At 44.3% G+C, this 16,044-nt stretch overlaps 1 protein-coding gene across 3 annotated transcripts in view; it reads right to left on the minus strand.

Moving 5' to 3' along the window:
* Positions 1 to 1,018: 1,018 nt before the first annotated feature.
* The window catches only part of LOC108932971 (carbohydrate sulfotransferase 8-like), a 231,948-nt gene continuing 216,922 nt past the window's right edge, over positions 1,019 to 16,044 (minus strand). For all 3 annotated transcript variants that reach the window (XM_018749711.2, XM_018749712.2, XM_018749714.2), the window contains 2 exons: positions 4,748 to 4,788; positions 1,019 to 3,398 (listed from right to left, as the gene is read on the minus strand). In XM_018749711.2, the coding sequence (XP_018605227.1) occupies positions 2,331 to 3,398; positions 4,748 to 4,788 (1,109 nt within the window). In that variant the 3' untranslated portion in view covers positions 1,019 to 2,330. The remainder of the gene's footprint in view (positions 3,399 to 4,747; positions 4,789 to 16,044) is intronic.

Raw genomic sequence — 16,044 nt, forward strand, 5'->3', positions numbered from 1 at the left:
GAGTGAAGCTCATTTGTTTTGCTAGTTTCCTTTAGAAGGCACTCTTCTCTTAAGAGGCTAAATCTCAAATTTACATTGATTTATTTACCAGAGCAAAGCAACTTAAAATGGATACTATGTAGTGTTACCAGTCCACAGACCATATTCACCAAGGTGACTTACACTGCTAGATACACTACCTAGAATGGGTCATTCATCCACACATCAGTGGAACACACTCTCTCTGTGTCACTCACACAGTATGGGTGAACCTGAACAGCATGTCTTTGGACTGTGGGAGGAAACCGGAGCACCTGGAGGAAACCACACAGACATGGGGAGAACATGCAAACTCCACACAGACTGAGCAGGGATCGAATCCACATTTTCTTGCACCACCCAGGTGCTGTGAGACAGCAGCGCTACTTGCTGTGCCACCGCAAATGAGATTTTACAACCATTTGCCCACTTATGCGGTAGGATATTCTTACTGAATCAATTCAGGGTACCGTGTTGAGGGTACCACAGCAGGAGGCGGATTCGAACTGAGAACCTTCAAATTTGTCTCTAATTTGTCAAATTTGTCAAATAATTTGTCGTGCAACATTTTTTTTTTAACAATTTTCAGTAAGTCTATGTCCCGTCCAACTTGAAATGTACAAAGGTGCTGGAATTCGGATAGCTCCAAGTAAAGTCAATGTTCATCTTATTAATTCTTAGTAATTGTGATTTCATTAATGACAATTAACACAGACCCTTGTTGGGAAGAAGCAGGGTTACCAACAGGTGAAGATCTCAGTTGAGCCCACAGAGAGGGGTGTTTGAGACTTCAGCCACTATGAAGTTATTGCAGTTATTTATGTTATATGTCTCAGGCACCAGTCATTTATTCATTCACTACAGGCCCAACATGCTCACGTCTTTGATGGTCAGACAGTGGACACATCTCCACCAGATGGGAACGGAAATACACCTCATACGCACATCTGGCTCAAAAATTTGTACAAAAGATGAAACTGCCTCATAAGCCAATGGCTGCAGAAACATTTATTCACAGACACTCATCACAGACAAAAAATCCCCTGACAAATGTATTCCTGATACATACCTGTTCACTGGCAGTGTAGAGTAAGGCAAAGGGCTTAAAATCATTGTTTTGCACACTTGCTTTGAGAGAAAAACAGTAATACATTCACTTGTTATAGTGTACACACTTGAAGATATCATACACCCATATATTACCCAACACATGGGATGAAGGGGTAGTTGGTGAATGACTTGCTTGTACTTCTGCTTTAGTACATTCACGCAAACTCTATGCTATACCACTCAGAGCAACCACCGCAACACTGAAGCCATCAGAACAAGGTGCACATAAGGACCTGCAAGGGCAATATAGTATAGCAACAGCCTATGATATGTGTTCTTGCTTTTTTAGCAGTCAAAGGTACTCATCACGTCAACTGATGGGTAATGAACACTTGGGGTAATGAAACAAACAAATATAATATCTGGGAATATTGCTTGGATTTCTTGTTTTTGGGAGAACTCAGATCTAATGTAAGTGTTGCAGTGTTTGTAAATGGGCTCACAGTTAATGATGGTAGTGGTCAGTAAATGGTACCTTCCTCTCCTTTTCTTTTCTTTTCCTTATATGATATCCACCTGGTTGGAATGTCCACTAACAGGTTTCACTTGTTTGATCCCTGACTGAAGGATCCACTTTATCCCTTAGTGTCAGTGTGGGATATGATCGCACAAAGACACAGCTGACTAGGACCTCCAAGAGCCGGTGCTCACTCTCTGTAGGTAGATGTGTGGTGACATGCATGGCTACAGTTGATGAACATTCCCCATTGACTAATGAAAACCCTGCACGCACACACGCTTGCCCACACACGCTCACACACACACTTTGAGTATACCCATTGTACAAATATATATAGAAAAATAAATATTCCTCTTAATGTTGTAACTCTGATCTTTTTTAATTGAAAATATGGAATTTGTGGTCCTACCAGGATGAGCTAGGCACACAGAGTCCAGCCTGCTCACTGTGTGTGTGGGATGTCATACAGTTCTTTCAGGGCCTGTACCGTATGAATCTGTTGGTTATAGGGTAACATTGATGGGCTTCATGTTTAGGCATGTTTAGGCCTTTTTAATGTTTGTAGCTGTGAATATTTGCAGAGGAAGCAGCATCTTTGTGCTCAAAGTCTGTGTATTTGTATATACGGTACTTAACACACCCCAGTGACGACAGACCGATACTGTATTCTTCTTAAGAACATGTATTTCAAGGGACACATAAAGTTGGTCTTTCTGACAGAGGAAAGGTTGCTCATTTTATTTCAGTGCAAGTCTTTGAACGGCTTGGAGTAATTGAACATCAGATAGTCCATGTAGTAGAAGTCATAGACTCTCTGGCGCTCAGATGCATCTAGCTGTGCAAAGTACTGCTGCGTGATGTGCGTGGAGGTGCGCTCTGCCTGCGGGTTCCTGTCCTTGAAGCTGGGGAAGGTGAGGTTGTGTGGCGCACCGGTCCTGTGTAGCAGGAAGTTGGCATCTTCCTGCATTGTCTCAAACTTGCCAATGAAATCAAAGTCCAATAGACAGGGACTGCACAGGTGCCCCACTGGCTCCCAGTGGATATCCATGCCCACGGGGCGATGTACGTCCAACAGGTACTGCACAAACTCCTTAAAGGTCACTCCAGCGCCCGTCCTCAGAGCGGCCTGAGAGGCGTTGACCCTGTACCGTGAGATGATGGGCCTTCCAAATACTGGGTGGTAGTAGGTGTTGGGGTTCTCGAACTTGTCCCTGAAGGCAGACACCAGCCTCTCCAGCGGCTCCCGTACAAAGAGCACTTTGGTGTAGGTCTCCAGGCGATGGGTGATGCCCTGCCGGTCGAAGCTGTCCAGTCGGCGGAGGTGGTTGCCATAGTGCACAGCATCATGCTGGATCTCTTGTGTGGAAGAGGCCAGACCCTCGAGCACCATCAGGACCCTCTTCCAGTTGGAGCAGCCAGCCTTGGGCACTTCGCAGTATAGTAGCTTGTGCTTATCCTCCACAAAAATGCGTGATACATGTTTGGGCATGACTATGTGGGGGCCACGACTCCGGTACCGGGCACATACTTCCTTGACTAGGAGCTTGCGGGCCTCCTGGATACAGAGCAGGCGGTCCCAGCTACTACGTGTGGTGTCCCCTCGTGCTGCATGTCCCGTGTTCTTCAGGAGCAACTTCCGGTGCCGCTTGGTGACACGGGGCGGGTCCAGGTCTCCCACATGTGGGGCTGCTTTGCCAGATAGCCTGGTTAGCTCAGTTGCTGGCAACTGCACAGGATGGATGAGGCTGGATGACCTTTGAACCAGCCCTGGATCACTATGCACACCCTCCTTGTGCTCTGTGCACAGGTCCTGCAGCACACACACAAAAATGGACCCGTCAGACACCAAAGAGTGATGCAGGGCTGGATTTTGGACTCCAAAGGCCCTGGGCACTTTCGCTCAGAAATGTACGAAAACAGTTGACATGATACACTTTAAAGTATTCTATAGCTAAAGCATGTGATTGATGAAGATAAAAATTAAATTTTGAAGTTTTTATTGGATAAAATTTGCAATCATTTTTCCAAAATTTTTTTCCAAGAAATTTGCAGGCCCTAGGAGCTGTGACTGCACTCTCTAATGGGAAATTCAGCACTGCAGTGATGGAACAGCAAACATTACTACGGAAAGCCATCTTTTTCATTACCAAACAGTTCCATTCATAAATGAAACAAGCCTTATTCCCATATTTCATCTTACCACTCAGTGGCGCTATCTCACTACTACTTTAAAATGTTTGAAACCTTTCCAGGCTTCTGCAAGGGGACACTAGTCAGCTTGCCAAGCTGCAGCATGCTGCCTTATAGAAGCCTCCATACTTTAAACAATGACTTCATTTTTAAGGGTTTTCTTGTCTGAACACCATACCAGGTAGCCTTAGGCACCATATGCATATGTTCAAACTAATTAAAGGTAAGAATATGATCTCTCACAGTACGATCAGGCTCTGAGCAATAAGCCCCTGCATTAATAAGGTATTCATGTTGACACATGGAGTGCTGAATTACTGCATACTACCCCATCGTTTAGGGGGCCCTTCCTGTCCCTGGAGGCACTCTGTCAAACTTCACAGTGACTCTGTGAGAGGAGGATGGGGATGAGGAGGAGGAAGGGGGATGTGGGCGAGATGCTTGTCGCTAGGATTAGAACTGCAGTAACCCTTTCATCTGTATTGATCTCCACCACAAAGACGAGAGCACTCAGAGGGCAGTCGAGGGCAAACTGGAGCCATTATACTTAGAGCCTGCTCTTTGGTTCCCTGGTGACAGACTAGTCTGTGCACATCGGCCCAGTTTGGTAACTTAAAACTTTTATGTAAATATTTTACCCATTACCGTATGTCATCTCCTCAAGGATAAGCTACTGAGTCAAGCTGTCACAGACACATACTGTCTGAACCACTTGTCCCATTCGGGGTCGCCAGAGCCAAACCCAGCTACACAGGGCACAAGGCTGGAGCGCGAGGGGACACACCCAGGACAGGACACCAGTCCATCGCAAGGCACCCCAAGCACGACTCGAACCCCAGACCCACTAGAAGAGAGCAGGACCAGGTCCAACCCACTGCGCCACCACGCCACTGCACCCCCCTCAGACACACACTGTACTGGTTATTCCACAAGATGTTAATACAGACAGTTTTGAATCTTGGACCTCACCTTTCTCAGTGCTGGTCTGGAATTCCCTTTGAATTTCATACCTGAAAAAAGAGACAGCCTGTTAGATGTTGTCTCGTGCACTGTGGGTCTGTTGTGCACTTTCCTGCCTGGTGCTGAACTGGCCTTGCAGCTTAGGGCAGTATTACACTTTGAAACATGGTGTAATTTCAAAACATTACACTTTATTATGTACATTCATCCATCTATGGTTGGCAACGACTTATCCAGTGCAGGATGTTCAGTGGTCTGCTGCAGAACAGGTCATGATGCAGGACACACCCTGGACAGGATGCTAGTCCATACAAAGGAATATATTAGGTAGAGAGTAAACCTGATCAGTCTCAGAATCAGCATGATCAGTCTTAGAGTCCATTTGCTCAATCTCAGTCAGCCTGATTAGTCTTGGAGTCATGCTTCTTTGGAGGCCCATTCTCAGGAGCTCAGCTACCCCAGGGCTAAAGATCTGCAGCCAACTGTTTTCTGGATTTTGGAGTATCTTTTCCATCCATTTTCTCTGCTGTCCAGAGCATCTGCTGGTGTCTCTCATGATACTAGCAGCTGCAGAGGAAGCTTTACAGCCAGTGCCCAAAGGTATGAATACCAGTGGTGGAGCATTTGGTGGACCCTTCAGCCAGTCCCATTATGCAATTACATATCTGCTATCTGAACATGTTAACAAAGCCTGGGCCTTTATACTGACTTGGGTTGAATATATGTTGTGTCTGTTAGATATTGAAACCAGTTGATATGACTTTGTTGATTTTAGTTTCATGCTCAGACAACAGTTTCAACACTTGTCTTTGCAGAACAAATCAAACATTACCTATTAAAAGTTTGTCATGTTTGAAAGATCTTTTCAGAAATGAGAACGAGAAAGGACTTCATGAAAGAAATGACTAGGGGATCAAACAACCCATCTGATGATTATACAATAACTTTTCCTCCATCCATATATTGTTCTATCTTCAGATTGTTGATGGCTGGCTTTTTATGTGCTCCCGATTTGCAGTTTGCGAGACATTTTCCTTCCTTTAAAAGGAAAAAGATCCCACAGCTTCAACCTTCAATGTCACAGAAAAGCAGGACAAAACTGTAGATAATCAAATGATACAACCATTGAATTGAGGATGATAGGTCTTTTCTGTCAAATTGTGATTCCTACACAAATAGAAGAGAAGTAATGACATCTAGTTGACAGAGCTCTGGTGCTGCTTGCTGGGGGTTTGCAGCCACTGTTCTCTCATAAGCCACATGCCACTCTGATCTCTGATCCTTTGTCAGTATCCTACTACTTTTCCCTGGAAACGTGTATTCCACCTATCCCTGTGCCAGGCTTGGTGCTTAGTCTCCAAATACAGTCTGTCTGCACCTTACAAAGGTATCTAATGATTCATAAAGTGAACTCTCACATCTCAAAGAAGACATTACTATCAGTTTCAATAGTAAAACTTTTTATGCGTTCCTAAGACCATTTATTGTAAAATATGACCAAAAGTCATTAAAATAGACAAAATTACTTTACATTTAGTATTAGTTATCACAGCAGAGCATAACAAAACATTTCCCCTCCATTAAATACTTCATAATACATTAAATACTACATTAAATGCAAACGCTGTATGTCCGTCTACTTGTGTTCGTTCAGCTCTTTTGTTACCATTACACACCGTACGGTTAACAAATTGTGAGATTTCTCCAGGGGCCCCAATTTCTTCAAATAATCCAAAGAAACATGTGCCAGGTGGATTAGTGACTAAAACACCTACAGTTTATGTATGTGTGTACAAACATGTAAAACCGAAAATCGTGTCTAACCCTGTCACCACATAAACTACAGTAAACTCATGCTTACACATAAATTCCTAAAATATATAATACTAAACATGTTTACGGCAAATTCATTGCAATCATTTACAAATGCAAAAACAAAGCTGTACAAACACCACTAGATTCAGAATACACATAGTGCACCCCAGTGCCTCTTCCTGTGCTCCAGTGAGTTTCTTCCAGGTGCTCCTCTTTCCTTCCACTGTTCAAACACATGTATTTCAGATGAATTTGTGACTTGGAATTGCCCATAATGTGTATGTATGTACCCTGTGTCTGATTATGCTCTATATACGTGTCAATGTGTGTTAAATAAGTGGATGAATGATTGTAGGGAATTTAGTGCTGTGTATCTAATATTTTACATCACCTTGGATAAAAGTATCAGGGAAATACCACATAGTAATGATCTGAAGTCACTTCAAGAAAAGTGTCTGGTAAATATATAAATGTAAATGTTCAGCACTGTTCAGCTGTTGGGTGGCATGACACGCAAATTCTGTTCTTGTAAACGTGAAGAAATTCCTCGTAAATTTTTGTAACTCAAATGGGTGTATCTTGACTTTTCTCCAAATGAGACACCCTTGGAAATGCTGAGGACAATAATACCATCCCCTTGTTTTTGTAGAAGACAGCAGTGGCAGAGAATAATGTATATTGCCTATTGTTTATATGTGCCTCTGTACATGTCAAACAGCCAAAAGCCAGAGATGGACTGGAGAAATTGGTCCATGTGGTGCAAGAGTGCGCTATGGGAAGCTCAAGGGTGGAGAGAGTTACATCAAGATGACCTCATCTCCTTTCAACTACCTGGGGAACAACCCAGAAGTCTCAGTAATGAGAATGCAGACTTATTCTCATAAAACCCAGAATGTATCTCTGCCTATGTTACTGCTACGTGTTTAAATGCAAAACTGGTTCATTATTCCCCCTTGACTTTACTACCGCTTAGAAAGTGCTCTCTGTTCCCATGGTACTTCTAAAATAATCCACATATGCACTTAATAAATTAATAAATTTCCACATGCATAACCTTTTACCTCATCTCTGGGTCAATCATCTTGGACTGAATCATAAATTTGAAAGCATTGAAGGCCAGTGAGCTGAGGTGTAAAGTAACACGGTACATTGAGATTGCTCTGCCTATAGTGAAGTGAAGGCCATAGATCTGCACAATACATTTTGACTGGCAGATGCCAGCAGGCCCAGCACCAGCTGTAGCCAATACCCTCTGGTACCTGACTCGTGTGAATTTATTCTCAATTACAGTCAGATGAGTCATGCTGTGGACTCTGCATTTATAAGTGACTGATGGGTCAGATGGAGGGTGGTGACAAGGGCAAGCTGTTTTTGGGTGCTTGTGCTTCGCAGGAGAAGGATGTTGGCTGTGATGGGGAGAAGGATGTTACAGACACATCCGCACCTATGTCTCTGGGGGACTTACCATGGCAGTACTCAGGAAATAATAAAAGAGGCCAAAAGAATGCCCTTGAATTCCTTGGCCCCTGTCGAACCCAGACATGTCTCCCCCAATAAAATATGTGAAGTGAAGTGGGTGCTGATATGGAGCACCAAAATTTATTTAACGCTGATAAAAGAAAGCCAGGTGGCATCGCTGCAGCTCTGGCTCAACCCTGTCTCTTCGTTGTTTCCATCAGCCTATAAGGTCAGAGAACTCACAAAAAGCAAGGTGGGTCTTTGATGTCAGCTTGTTCCTTAAAACACATCACCATGGCAACAACCCATTGACAGGCAGGCCCCGGGGGGCAGGGAATAGTAAACAGTAGCGTACCTGTCAGCCAGTGTCTTTGGGTTAAGTGAATTACGACAGTGAGAGGTGCAGTACAGAACACTCTAATTGGTACACGAGTCATTAAAATGCAGGGGCTGTCGTGATCGATGGAAAGCCGACGGCAGCATTTTGGGGATGATTCCCTTGTTGGAGCCACAGAGGGTGGAAGGGAAGGCAAAAAGAAGATGCACAGCACTTTTGCACATGTTCAAAGTTTGTGAGCTAGCAGGCAAAGAGAAAGCAACTTGTAAAGGCAGATACTTTGTTAAGATGCTGACAGTGAACCTTCCAATGGGGCAAGACAGTTCCAGGCTGGGAGCATGTCTACCTGTGCAATTCCCATTGCCCTCAACACAGAAATGAATCCCATATGGCAGCCACATTTACAGTGTGGAACAAAAACAACAGTGCTTCTGGTGAAAATGGCCACATCAGCAATGTGAGACTCCCTGCCTTACTGTTAACCGTTCCAACGGAAGACCCTCTGCCTCATTAACTAAGATCTAGTACCATTAAAATAAACCTCCTGCATCATTCATGAAATATCCTTTACCTTATTAAGTTCCTGGCTACATTATCCATGTAAGACCCACTACCTCTCAACCATCTTCCTCCGCTACCCATGAAAGACCATCTACCTCATTAACTAACACTAACTAACTAACACTTGTCAACCAACCTCCTCCACCACCCATGGAAGACCCTGTACCTCATTAACTAAGACCCAATACCATTCAGCCAATCTCCTGCACTAATCATGGAAGACCTTTACCATTTCTGAAGGAATGGCGCCGCGAATGGCCGCCTCGGTGTGGAGCTCCACAGTTGTTTTACTGTTTTTGTTAGTTTGCCCTGTCTTTAGTTATACTCCTACAATCAGTTTTACCAGGGAAGAACTACTGAACATTCGGCAGTACACACCACCCAACATTTTACCGGTTTTCGATTATTCTGATGTTTTGCTGGACATTGTAGTCGGAGGTGCAGCGGCGCTGCTCAAGTGCTCCAAGACGCGCAAGCGTGGAAAGCGAGCTGGCGCGCTAGTAAAGCTCCAAAACTGGCAAAAAGCGCGGCTTTAGAACAGCGCTTCCTAGTATCCATCTGGTGAACCTCCGCTCCCTTACCCAACAAAATGGACGAACTTCTCCTCCTGTCCCAAAGAAACAAGGACTTTTTAAACTCTGCTGCTCTGTGTTTCACGGAAACCTGGCTGAATGAAGCCATCCCGGACAGCGCGCTACATCTGCCGGGCTTCCAGCTGTTCAGAGCGGATCGCGACGCGGAATCAGCGGGGAAATCACGTGGCGGTGGGACATGCTTCTACATCAACGAAAGGTGGTGTACAGATGTGACAGCGTTGAAGAAGATGTGCTGTCCCGACCTAGAAGTGCTCTTCATCAACTGTAAGCCTTTCTACTCACCGCGGGAGTTTTCCTTGTTCATCCTCGTAAGTGTTTACTCCACCGCAAGCGTGCGTGAACGCAGCGCTGCAACAGCTGGGCGATCAGATCACAGACACAGAGCAACAACACCTGGACTCTGGTATAATCGTTCTCGGGGACTTTAATAAAGCAAATCTCTCCCGTGAACTGCCAAAATACAGACAGCGTGTTACATGTCCTACCAGAGACAGTAATATTTTGGACCACTGCTACACCACAGTAAAGGATGCATATCACTCTGTCCCACGGGCAGCTGGGGCTCTCTGATCACTGCCTGGTTCATCTTATACCCACCTACGGGCAGAAACTGAAATCAGCTAAACCTGTAATAAGGACTGTTAAAAGATGGACTGAGGAAGCAGAGCAGGACTTACAAGCCTGCTTCGAGTGCACTGATTGGAGTGTTTTTGAGGCTGCTGCTAGCGATCTGGATGAGCTCACAGACTCTGTAACATCATATATCAGTTTCTGTGAGGATATGTGCATCCCTACCAGGACTCGTTTAACACACCAGAACGACAAACTGTGGTTCACAGCAAAACTCAGACAGCTTCGTCAGGCCAAAGAAGACGCCTAAAAGACTGGGTCTTGGGCTCTGCGTCTGACAGAGTCTTGTATAAACTGGCCAAAAACACACTGGCAAAGGAGATCAGAGTGGCTAAGAGAAACTACTCTGAAAAGCTGAAGAAACAGTTTTCAGCCAACGATCCTGCATCAGTGTGGTAAGGTGTGAAAGACATCACCAATTACAAGACACCATCCCCCAGCACCGTATCAACTCAACAACTGGCCGACGATTTGAATGAGTTTTATTGCAGGTTTGAGAAACCCTGTCTCACACCCTCTGACCCTCTCTCCACACATCAATTAACACCTCCAGTAACCCCCACCTTCCCCCCTCCTGCACTTTTGATCTGTGAAGAGGAGGTGTGTCGGGTCTTCCGAAAACAGAAGACAAAGAAAGCACCAGGCCCAGACGGTGTTTCACCAGCCTGTCTAAAAACCTGTGCTGACCAGCTGGCCCCTATCTTCAGAAAGATCTTCAACAGATCACTGGAGCTGTGCGAAGTCCCTTCCTGCTTCAAATGCTCCACCATCATACCCATCCCAAAGAAACCCAAATCACAGGACTTAATGACTACAGACCTGTCGCCTTAACGTCTGTGGTCATGAAGTCACTTGAAAGACTGGTGTTGGCCTACCTGAAGGACATCACTGGACCCTTGCTGGACCCCCTGCAGTTTGCTTATTGAGCAAACAGGTCTGTGGATGATGCAGCCAACATGGGACTGCACTACATCCTGCAACATCTGGACAAACCAGGGACTTATGTGAGGATCCTGTTCGTGGACTTCAGCTCGGCCTTCAACACCATCATCCCACACCTCCTCCTGTCCAAATTAACCCAACTCTCTGTGCCCACCTCCATCTGTCGGTGGATCACCAACTTCCTGACAGACAGTCAGTAGCTAGTTAGGCTGGGAAAATGTTCATCCAATACTCGCACAATCAGTACTGGCGCTCCCCAGGGATGTGTACTCTCCCCACTGCTCTTCTCCCTGTGCACCGACTGCACCGCTAAAGACCTCTCTGTCAAACTCCTGCAGTTTGCAGATGACACCACACTCATTGGCCTCATCCTAGATGGTGACGAGTCTGCTTACAGACAAGAGGTCCAAGAGCTGACTGTCTGGCGCAGTCATAACAACCTGGAGCTGAACACGCTCAAAACAGTGGAGATGATTGCAGACTTTAGGAGAAACACCTCAGCACTATCCCCACTCACCATCATGAACAGCACTGTAGCAACAGTGGAGTCATTCAGGTTCCTGGGCACCACCATCTCACAGGACCTGAAGTGGGAGCCCCATATAGACTCCATTGTGAAGAAGGCCCAGCAGAGGTTGTACTTCCTTTGCCAGCTGAGGAAGTTCAACCTGCCACAGGAGCTACTGATGCAGTTCTACCTGCAGTCATTGAGTCTGTCCTCTGCACCTCTATAACTGTTTGGTTTGGCTCAGCTACGAAATCAGACATCAGAAGATTACAAGAGATAGTTCGGACTGCTGGAAGAATCATCGGCACATCCCCCCCAGCTCTCCAAGAACTGCACTCGTCCAGAGTCAGTAAAAGGGCTAGCAAAATCATTCTAGACCCCTCACATCCAGGCCACTTCCTCTTCGAACCTTTGCCATCTGGCCGACGCTACAGAGCACTGAGCACCAGGACAGCCAGGCACAAGAAAAGTTTCTTTCCTCAGGCCATCTACCTCATGAACAGCTAAATTCCCCCCCTAGAGAGTAAACCAGTGCAATACATAACGCTGTTTATATTTATATCTATTTATCACATCATATGTCTTACTCACATTCCCTTGCATTTGTATAGAACATACATATAATGTGTCTAGTGACTATTTTTTGTATATTGTGTACTTTATATTTTTTATCCTTCATTCACATATTCTATCTTCTCATCTGTGTCTTGTCACTGTCATTCTGTCTGTGCTGTGGAAGTTTCTGTCACCAAGACAAATTCCTTGTATGTGTGAACATACTTGGCAATAAAGCTCGTTCTGATTCTGATTATACACTAACCATGTAAGACCCACTACCACTCAGCCACCCTCCTCCATTAGTCATAGAAGATCCTGTATCGCACCAATAACACCCTCCTTAACTACTTATGAAGTGTCTTCCACCTCATCACTAACTTCTAACACTTGAGACTACATAATTGGGCATGCAGAGCTCTGCACGTGAACGGTGACTGTGGAAGTGAGAATATGCTGATGTGCCACACTGCTGTATCTCTGTGCACATTCAGGGAAGGGAGATGTCGCTTCAAAGACATGAACTCCAGCAGTTGCCTACACTGTCATGTTCTCCAGCTGACTGGTAGCCCAGCGTGCGGTGACAATTGTAGGAGATGCAGAGACAGTAATGAAAGACACAACATGGGCTGTGCTCCACTGCTGCTTTTACAGCCAGCCCAACTCCACAAGGCTAACATCTGCATTCTCTCCTTGCTGGAATTCAGCATTCACAAGGATAAACAAGCACAGTCAATTTTAACATTCACAACAATAAACAAATAGTGTCCACTGGATTTTAGTATTTTCTGAAACACATTTGCATTCCTGCAGTTTTCTGAATTATAAACAATCATTGTTCACAGGATTTAAGCCTCTTCTTCCTGTTTCTGCCCTTAGGGCAGGTCATGGTATGTCATGAATGTATGGTGTTTGGTAATTTGACTGGCATTCCAGCAGGCGTTTTAACAAGAATAAAATTTAAGTGCCATCTGCACATACTGTAGACACAAATCATTTCTATGTAATTGTTGAGAAGTGCCCAGCACTAATGTGAAGAACAAATTTTTCACTGGATCTGTGGTCAAGAGAAATGTAGGCTAACCAGGAAATGAAACAAGCCTCCTGTCACATGAATTTGTATGTGAGATGATGGGGGATAACTGAACTGGAGAAAAGACCATCTGTTGGGCTTCTTAAGTCTATAACATGGTGTTAAACAGAACAGCTGACCATGCTAACGTGTCATCTCCAGTACAGATAGCTATTTGAGTTTCAGCCCAACAGGAAGTAGAAACTGCACTGTCAATACTGCACAACTTCATTCTTAAAAAAAAAAAAAAAAAAAAAAAAAAAAACCCATGTGTATCAAGTTTATATCACTATCTTCAGTTTAATGGCTGATGAGCATAAAGATACCACTTTCTCATTTAACATGTATTTTCTGCCATGCTTATTACTTCCAGCAACAGGGTTTCAGTCTAACAGGAAAGAGGAAACCCTGCAATGCTGTACAACTCAATTCCAAGTCAAAATAATGTGTTTTTGTCAAGTTTACATCTCTGTCTTGAGTTCACTGATCAAAGAGGACATGCATTAACCAAAATGTTGTTCAGTGTAGAGACACCACTTTTTCCCCCCCCCCATCACTAACATATATTTTTGCATTTTGAGTGCAATGCCAGCCATGAAGTCTAGTTTACACACATACACCGATCAGCCACAACATTAAAACCACCTGCCTCATATTGTGTAGGTCTCACTAGTGCCACCAAAACAGCTCTGACCCATCGAGGCATGGACTCAAGACCTCTGAAGGTGTCCTGTGGTATTTGACACCAAAATGTTAGCAGCAGATTCTTTAAGTCCTGCAACTTGCAAGGTGGGGCTTCCATGGATTGAACTTGTTTCTCCAGCACATCCAATACATGCTTGATTGGATTGCAAGCTGGGGAATTCGGAGGCCAAGCAACACCTTGGCTTTTGTCATTTTCCTCAAACCATTCCTGAACAATTTTTGCAGATTAGCAGGGCGCATTATCCTGCAGAAAGGCTACTGCCATCAAGGAATACCGTTGCTATGAAGGGGTGTATGTGGTCCGCAACAGTCTTTAGGTAGGTGGTACGTGTCAAAGTAACACCCACATGAATGCGAGGACCCAAGGTTTCCCCAGCAGAACATTGCCCAGACAATCACACTGCCTCCGCCAGCTTGCCTTCTTCCCATAATGCATCCTGCTGCCATCTCTTCCCCAGGTAAATGTTGCACACACACCTGGCCGTCCCCATGATCTAAAAGAAAACGTAATTCATTAGACCAGGCCACCATTGCTCCAGTTCTGATGCTCTAATGCCCACTGTAGGCGCTTTCAGTGGTGGACAAAGGTCAGCGTGGGCACTCTGACTGGTCTGTGACTACACAACCCCATGTGATGCACTGTGTGTTCTGACACCTTTCTAGCATGGCCAGCATTAAGGTTTTCAACAATTTGTGCTACAGTAACTCTTCTGTGGGATCAGACCAGATGGGCTAGCTTTCGCTCCCCCCGCACATCAATGAGCCTTCGGCACCCATGACCCTGTCACCAGTTCACCAATTGTCCTTCCTTGAACCACTTTTGGTGAGTACTAAGCACTGCATACCAGGAACACCTCACCTGACCTGCTGTTTTGGAGATGCTCTAACCCAGTCATCTAACCAACACGATTTAGCCACACAGTTTTGTCAAAGTTGCTTAGATCCTTATGCTTGCCCCTTTTTCCTACTTCTAACACCTCAAGAACTGATTCTTCACTTGCTGCCTAATATATTCCACCCCTGACAGATGCCATTGTAACGAGCTAATCAATGTTATTCACTTCACCTGTCAGTGGTTTTCATGTTATGGCTAATGGGTGTAACTCTCCAGGTATGTGTGTAAACTAGACTTCATGGCTGGCATTTCATTCTCTGAGTTGCAAAACATACAGATTTGAATCTAGGACTGACTAAAAGAACTATCGGTACTTATTATCCAAAAAAACACAAACTGCAGTAGTAAGAAATGGAGACACAAGCAGAATTTTGATTTAGTCCCCAGTATCTCTGCATTTCTGAACTCAATGGAGACCAGAAACTCACTATAATGAGGACATATACCTAAACAGTCTAATTATCTAGCATTTCATTTACATTAATTCATTTAGCTGACAGTTTTTTCCAAGGCAAGTCATAATACTAACCCACTTACAATGATTTATCCATTTGTAACACAAGAGCTTTTCTTTTTTCCTGGAGCAATTTTAGGATAAATACCTTACTCAAGGGTATCGCAGAAAGTGGTGCAATTCAACCCTGTAACCTCCTGATCCAGAGGTGGTGACTTTAATGGAACAAAGGAAGGAAGACAGGAAATTTGACAACTTGGACAAAATTAAAATTCTTCAGTCAGGAGAAACACATACCATGTAAGATGCATTATGCATTATTATTTTCATGTAAATCAAGGAATAAAAAAAACCTGGAGCTATACCTGTCTAAAATGACTAAACAGATAATTGGCTGATGGAATTGTTATTACTATGGAGTTGTAAATGAAATGGCTTGTAGACCTGACTGTCTGCCCCTCACTTAGAGACTGAACTCCATGGCTCTAAATGCCCCACCTCTGAACTCACACTACCAAAGCCACAACAACTGGACTCAGAGATCCTGGGTATAAAAATGGGGTTAGTAACAGTCCCTTGGTTTGTAGATTGCTGACAGAGAAATGATCAGCAGACAACAGCACTCCACCTACCCCACATAATATTGTAATATTGTTAATATTGTTATATTAATATTGCATGCCAGCTCTTTTGTGGGTTGAAATTGTATATCCATAGCTCAAGCAATGCAGGGTGTCAATGTTTCTCTATTCAGGAAACATCAAACATGAGACAATAA

The sequence above is a fragment of the Scleropages formosus genome, chromosome 5 (genome assembly GCF_900964775.1).
Source record: "Scleropages formosus chromosome 5, fSclFor1.1, whole genome shotgun sequence".
NCBI lineage: Eukaryota > Metazoa > Chordata > Actinopteri > Osteoglossiformes > Osteoglossidae > Scleropages > Scleropages formosus.